Genomic DNA, 7,844 nt, shown 5'->3' with positions numbered 1-7,844 from the left:
GCATGTCCTAGGAAAGAGGGAGGCAAAACAGATCTAAATTCTTTGAAAATAACTAAGAAAACCCAACCTCTAGAAAAAGAAACGTAACAACTTGCTATCGTATCCTTGCAAGAGGAGTTCTAATACTTCTCATTAGCCATTTCTTTACTAATAGCTATGAAAGGCCAGGCCATTGGGAAGCCCTGCTGCAGAGTGGAGGTAAAACAGCGTGTTCAGTGTTTACCTTTCAAAGACATCCTTCTCAAGAAGTCAGTTAAGCAGAAGTGTTTTGGCTGCCTTTTTAGGTATTCCTCCTAACCCACTTTGCTTCCCTGCTTGGAAGGTCCTTCAAATAAAGTATGCTGAAAATGCCACTTCTCTGTAGTTGACACATGGGGGAAAAAACCAGAGAGGCAAAAATCACACATTGTGGAACAAAGCAACTGCTTGTAAAATGTTTCCTCTTAAAAACTATCATACAAGTCCCTAACTTGGTTTAATTAATGTGCCACTTAAAATATATTAAATGCCTCAGCAGCTAAATGATTTATTGGTTTTTTGGTCTCCCTCCCCTCATTAAAAAATAAAGCATATGTGGAGTGGTACTGAACACCTTGTAGAGCAGTCACGCATCAATTCTTTAATTCTACATGGAGCAGTTTTGGCTTTAATCTACTGTGTTTAGAGAAGAGCTCATACTGTATACTTTACAGTATAACCAGCTACACAGAGGTCTTTAATCTTGTCACATGATATAAAACAAACAAAAAAAAATCACATTAAGTTGCAGTCCTTTTGATAAATGATTATGGTGACACATGCAGTCCTCCTTGGTGCCACTGCCACCAGACACGGGACATGATTTTCTCTGCACACTGCCGAGGCCTGATGCCGCAATGCTGAGAGCCACAGTCGGGCCAGTACACCGCTGCCCTGGGGCACAGCATTCTGCAGTCATTGGGCAAAGCTGCAGTGAATTGTCTTGCTCCATACCACCACCACCACTGCCCCAACCCAGAGCACACACTTCCCTCCCCCCCTCAGCCGCAGGAGATCACTGTGAAGCGCTTGGAAATGCAGGACATGTTGTGGAGGACAATGCCCAGAAGAAAGACCAGGACGCAGGCCACCAGAATCACAGTGCAAACCCCTGACCACGTAGAGCTTTTCACAATGCCTCTTCGGTCTGGCTCCTCTGCTGCCCCCTCAGCAGGAAGGCCACCCTGAAGTGGCTGCTGCTCCTGTGGGATTGTCACCACTGCCAGGGATTTCTGCTGGCCAGCAGGCAGGAGGCGGCAGCCAATGTCTCCTGGCAGCAGCGCCCTTTCCTTTGAGAGGGGCAAGGGCAGCATGTAGCAACCATTGCTGGGGAGTTTGATGAAGACAGGGGTGTGCTCTGAGGTGTGGGGGATTGCAATGACAGCGATCACCTCAGGGTCATCAGGCAGCTGCGACACAGAGTACCCTGGTGGCAGCTTGGTGATCCCACGGCACCAGGGACAACGCAGGTCCTTCTGGCTGGTCCTCATCTGCTGCAGGCACACAGAGCAGCAGGTGTGCTTGCAGTCCAGCAGCTTGGGCCGCCGCCGCGGGCTGTAGTAGTTGAAACAAATCTGGCACTCCAGCAGAGAGTCCTGGGACAAGGTCTCCATGGTGGCCGGTGCGAGGAAGCACAGCAGGCCTCACAATGAGCCTCACCCTGGCACCTTACAGCCAAGAAGCAGCACCTTGCCACCACTTCTTCTCAGGTCAGGGATGGGCAGCAGTTATGGAGAGTGCAGGAAAACCTTCAGCTGGAACCTTTCAGTACCTGAGACAAACAGAAAAATATGAAGGAACAGGTTACTTACAGAAACCAGTGGAAAAAATGAGTCCAGCTAAGGGGAAATGAAACTTAGCGCTGACCCTAGAATCTAGCAGGAGAAATGAATTTCTTACCCTTACCAAGAAAGCATCTTCCCACTGGCTTCACCAAACTGCCCAGCAGCAGATGTTCAGGTCAGCCATCACTAGATCTTTTTGGGTTTTTGGGGTTCTTTTGCATATAAAATTTCTACCCAACTGCCAGTCTACCACTCAGTTATATTTATAACCATAACAGGAGAAGCTATAGGACCTTCAGCATCTACCCTCTGTCATATTTTCCAGCCTTTTCAGCCCTCCTGCACTTTAATGTTCTCATTTAGTCCTTAAACCCCTGCAGATTTTTAACCACTGGTTGCAACCACCAAGCCTGCATCAAAGGTGAGGGAAAGGAAAAAAGAAATAAAGTTTAATCAGATGAATTTCCACAGGCTCCTGAACTTATGGAATTCATGTGCAGGAATGGACAACCAAGTAGCTATACTGAAGCACCTGGTCACAACAAAAAGAAATGACACTCTTTTGAGTAGAATTAACTGTCTGCCTGGTTAGACAAGCAGCTTGTTAAAACATGGCCCTCTGAAACATACAGCTTCTCATGGATTAAGAACTTTATGCAAGGCAAAAGGCTCTGATTAGACCCAGGCTCAGTGAACACCATGGTAAACAATGCTAATGCACTCAATAAAAGGCAAAAATTGTTACTAACTTTGTTCATTATTATTCCCTATTCATTATAAAGGGATTATTTCTATTTCCCTACTTACTTCTTATAGCAATGCAAAAAAAGGGCAGCTGTGTTTACTTTCACAGTGAGTTGTTTAGCTTTGTGTGATTTTGGTCATTCCAACACACGATAAATATGAAGGAATGCTATTTTTACAACTTTTTACATTGGCTTTCCTGCTGTGTTTGAAGAACTATCAACCTGGATTTGCATCCAGATAATACAATGAAGAAACCCAAAACATCTGCATGGTGACATTTTATCTTCTCCTATTGCCATTTTATTCCCAAAATAGAGTTTTGAGACTACAGGTGTCAGAGGACTGCTTCATTTCCATACAATTATTTCTTGCTCTTCCCTCAGGATCATAACAACTAGGTTGCAACATGCTAATCAATAGGTGACGTCAGTGAAACAGAAAGAACGTGGTTCAAGACGAGAAGCCTGGCACAGATGTGGGGTTTGCAATGCAGGACAGCCCTCTGGACCACACTGTCTCATAGCCAGTTTCTGGCAGTTACCAGTATTTGAAGAGAGAAAACAAAATACACGTCATGTCTTCAGATGCCAACAACTGATACCATTGACACTGGCAGAATTGGCCCTGCTGCTGATTTTGTAACAGCAGCACACTGTACCTCACGAGGAGGTTCAATAAACATGTAGTTACAATCCTGACTCGGGCTGCAGTTAGGAAGTCAGGAGCTTCTGAAACGCAGGCAGCAGCTCTAGGGGAAAGAGCTTGTGCCAGCTGCCTGAATGGCACTTTGGCGATGCTTTGCCTGAACGCAGCAGAGGCCACTGCTGGGAGAACCCTGCCCTCTAAGTCTCCTGCTCTGCACCAGTGCCATATTACACACAGTGTTATCAGATACCCTGTGTGCAGAAGGAATCTTACTCTGCCACAGAACAGGCTGTGCACTTACTGCCTGCATGCAGGCCACACCAAGGGGAAGTGCAAGAAAATTCAAGGTTTCATCTTCTGGATCCACATCACAACAGTACAGGTAGGCACAAAGGAAGACTGCCATAAAAGGTCATTAAAAGATTGGAGTGCATCTGAGAGAAAAGTGGAAGAGAGCTACTCACAATGCTAGGCAACTCCTGTCTGGAAAGCGTTAAAATACAAAGGCCAGATTAGAAGTTTCAGAAAGGAATCACCAAAACCATCAGATCTAGTTTTCAGACACAAGCAACCCAATAGTTTTATATTTTGCACAGAAGTATGCATACAAATTTTTTTGGTTATGCACTGCTTAAGGCAAACTTTCAGCTCACACATTACGTAAGTCAACTCTGGTTGGCTGTATCCACAAATCTATCCAAAACAGCCAGGTATAACAATACTGCAGCATCATGAGAAGAAAACCCCCAAATGCCTGGAAATTCAGAAGCCAAGGCTTATGTTTAAAAATAGGGTGGAAGTATTCCTTCTGCAGATGCAAATCAGTGTTTCTGCACAGATGCTCTGCCCTCCCCATTTTGGATGCCAATGAACTGGAAGATGAAGTTCTCCGTTCTCTTTTAGTTGTCACCTGCAACCATCTCTTGAGTGCTAAAGGTAAACCAGTTTCTCTAGATACCGATGTCACTGGGATAAAAATAATTTGTCTGACCACAGATCCTTGTCCAGGAGTCATACATGTGTTATCAAGCCCTACACCCCCATCCCAGCGACATTCTTAGAGCAGAAGATCAGTGCTAGGAGAGAATGAGGTATTCATAACTGAAGAATAAATCACGTCACCTCCAGGCAAACACCACCTAAGGAAAAAGAACAAAATCCACCCCAGCAAGAAAATTTCAGCTGTTCTGAATGCTAAGTAATGCTATGAAGCATGTAGGCAGGAGATCAAAGTTTTAAAGCATTACTGCAGTCTGTAAGAAGAACATGGAAAAGAATGGAGCCCGATAAAAAGGTTAAGATAGGGTTTACAACTTACATGACGTATAGCCACATACATCTGAACAATGTGTTTGTAGAATCTGTAGATATAGTGACAACCCCATTTTGACCTGGTGCTGAATCAAGGGAAAAATGATCACTTCCAAGTGTGTCTTGAAGTTACATTCTCCCCGAAAAGAACAACTATAAACATTACTTTGAATAACACGGTTGCATTGTGTGTATACTTATACTGAATTATGACATTTCTTACTCTGCCAGAATGTCTCAAATAAGGTGGATTTTGACAGATCAGTGGTAACAACTGGTAAGCAGAGAGCATAGTATGATTCTTTCAGAGAATGTCTAAAGACAAGTTAAAAAGTAGCCACAGCTATCTAACCCCTTGGCCTTTGCTGACACTGCCTTGCTCAAAGGTTAGACATGCAGCTTCATAGGTGAAACGTAACTTTATTCCCCATCATACTGAAAGCCCCACAACCTTCCTGCAGTCTGCCACAGTGCAGCTTGGGAGATGAAAGTCAAGCCATCATCTACAGACAGAGCTGAATTGCTTTTCTATTTAGTTCATTTTGCAGTAAGTGGATAGAAGGAAAAAGCCACAGGAGCTCCCTCAGTACGCTTTTATCACTTCACTTTATTAACTATGCTATGATTCAACACTGCAGCAGACCTCCTCTTGGACAGGGAACTGAACTCTCTAGTTTGTGCTCAATGCACTTACATACCTGTTAAAGTACTGAATGATCACAGGTGCACATCTTGCTCAGAGCTTACTCAGAGCAGATCCTTCTCAGTGCTTCAAGCACAAAGACCGAGAGACAGCTGTGCTGCACATGACAGCCAAAACCATTGTTTTGCTCTCATCACCCAGGGGCACCCAACAAGGGCAAGGGGACTCTTGACAGGAAAACAGAGAAGAAAGAAAATTAGTGTGTCAGGGATATCTGTCTGTCTCTGCATGAGAGAGAGCATATATATATGTATACATAGGGGCACACATGTAGAAGGGAGGGCTGAAGATTATGACACTGAAACAATATACACAAAGATAATTTCAACTGCAAGAAGTGACTGTCTGGTACAAACCTGACAGCAACTGGAAGCTCTTCAGGGCTGACATCTAATTAGCAGCACAGATGAAAACTAACTGGGTATTAAAATCCACAAACTCCAAAATGTAGGCCAGGTGCAGCAGAAGTGATGGAAGTGAGAAAAGAAAGGCCTCGCAAAGAAGCATTGAGAGACTTCTTTGCCTCTCCCATATCCTCTTCTCTTTCCTGCAAGCCTACTCAACAACCACAGGGCTGAAGTGAGAGATCTGCAAGCAGCTCCTCAGACCCAGGGAGGAACTGCAGCTTAAAATCAAAGCACAGCCATGTGGCTGAGAGCATGGCACAAAGGTCCTCCTTGGAGATTTGGGCTGCTCTCTGAACAAGCCAGAAGTTTTTAAGATTTGAAAAATAATCATGTAACTCAAGAGCAATAAAGGTCTGGAGAATAAAACAGGCATTTCAGATGTTTGTCAGTCACTCTATCTGTTCTGCTCACACCTTGTCAGAGGCTACAGCAGAGCCTAAAGCTCTGGCTTTTTTGATATGCAAGAGGCCAGGAATGCCAAGTCATCACCTTCCTACACCCTGAGAATGAGAAAAGGCATCTGTTTCTCTCTTGCAATCAGCAGCTTCCCAGCATAGTGCAGGGAGGTGCTGCAGGAGGCAAGAAGTTGAAGGTTGCTGCAGCTAGTGTAGCACAGCTACAGACAGCAAGAGGGAAGAAGAAAGGACAGGTTTGCTGCAAAGAAAACTGCACAAACCCCAACTGGCCAGGTCAGAAAACACAGCTATTTTTGCAACTCAGTGCAAAGAAAGACATTGAACATCCATGACAGGAGTTGGACAACAAGTCAAAGAACTGACTAATGGCAAATCCTTGCCTATGGACACGATATTTTTACTATATTTGAACAATTTTAGTGATACTAAACAACAGAAAACACAGCCTTTAAGAGGAGCTGCCTTCATTGGAGAGTTAACTCAGAACTCTCTTCACACATACCTCCCAAATTATTAGGGTACAAAATTATGTTAAATTGAAAGCCCCAAAAATACACTTTAATGATGCCCACAGAACTTAATGTAATTCACATATGATTAAACAGTACATCACATTTTTAAAGACTGGCTTCAGGGCATGCTGATGTAGTTAGCTGATCACTGGATGAAAGCCTTAAAAAGTTTGCCCAGACTTAGGCGTGTATTTAGGCATGCTCTACTTGCTCTATGGCAAGGTCAATGACACTTTCAACAAGGCAATGCACTGATGATTCTTCACCTTTCTCAAGGAAGGTTCATTATGTAAACTCCCCAAACACATTACAAATTCTTTCACAGCACTACCGAGTATGTATGATTTATGATGAAGTAAGATCCATTCAGTTCACGTGCCCTTAGGCTGGAAGGGAGATGGGGGTGAGGAGGGAGTAGTGTTCTCAATAGGGGAACTAATTGCAAGAATCATCTGCCCACAGATAGGAAAGGAAATGTGTGCTAGATTCACTTTAAACAGAGGAGGAAGGAAAAGACTCAGTATTTGGAATGATTTCTGCTACAAAATTCAGCATCTGTGTATGTCTTCAACAAAATCATGTTTGGACAATACACACTGGGGCTGTTGCAAACACCCAGGATGTATTACCTGATTTCCCCTGAATATCCTTCACTAAATGATCCTATTTATTTTTAGTCTGTTCTGTAGCACTAATTACCATAGTAACTGAGAACAACACAACAGTTAATTAAGTTATTCATCACAACATCATTGAGAGAAAAGTTTTATCATCATCTAAGGAGAGAAATGCTGAGAAATGAAGCAGCTGGTCCAAGGTCATGCAAATACCACCCACATTGCCTCAAAGCTCCTTGACAATGTCATCATAGCTCCACTTTTCACCTCACGAGCCACTGGGCAGAAGTGACATTCTTCTTTGAAACAGAGAATCAACAAAGCTCAGCAAACCACCTGTTTCTCCCCATCTCTTCCAGCTGGCAGCATGTCCATAGTATGCCCAAGAGTTTTTGTGCCTGTCATTGAACAGATTGGCTTTTCCACAGATCATGAAAATCATGAGAGGCTGTGATCCAGAATTTAAAGTATCTCCATGGACAGAGTTCATCCACCATGTAGATTACCACTGAGAGACTACAAGTATTTTGAGGGGAATAAAGCTAGCAGTAAGATGATAAAGTGAATCCATTCTTCTCTCTGGAATTACCCATTTTCCAGGCACCTTCCTCTCAGCCAGGTAGCCCACACCCACAATCTTTTCCGTTTAGTTGCTCACAACTGCATAGAAATGTTGCTGAACAA

The 7,844-nt window shown here is 43.7% G+C and overlaps 1 protein-coding gene across 1 annotated transcript in view; it reads right to left on the bottom strand.

The window, feature by feature from the left end:
* Nucleotides 1-415: 415 nt before the first annotated feature.
* RNF152 (ring finger protein 152) overlaps nucleotides 416-7,844 on the bottom strand; it is a 41,594-nt gene continuing 34,165 nt past the window's right edge. Inside the window, exon 3 of the mRNA XM_054164222.1 lies at nucleotides 416-1,789. Within this exon, the coding sequence (XP_054020197.1) occupies nucleotides 1,020-1,631 (612 nt within the window). The 5' untranslated portion in view covers nucleotides 1,632-1,789 and the 3' untranslated portion in view covers nucleotides 416-1,019. The remainder of the gene's footprint in view (nucleotides 1,790-7,844) is intronic.

This window comes from Dryobates pubescens, chromosome 9, assembly GCF_014839835.1.
Source record: "Dryobates pubescens isolate bDryPub1 chromosome 9, bDryPub1.pri, whole genome shotgun sequence".
Classification (NCBI taxonomy): domain Eukaryota; kingdom Metazoa; phylum Chordata; class Aves; order Piciformes; family Picidae; genus Dryobates; species Dryobates pubescens.
This window is presented reverse-complemented; position numbering and strand designations above follow the sequence as displayed.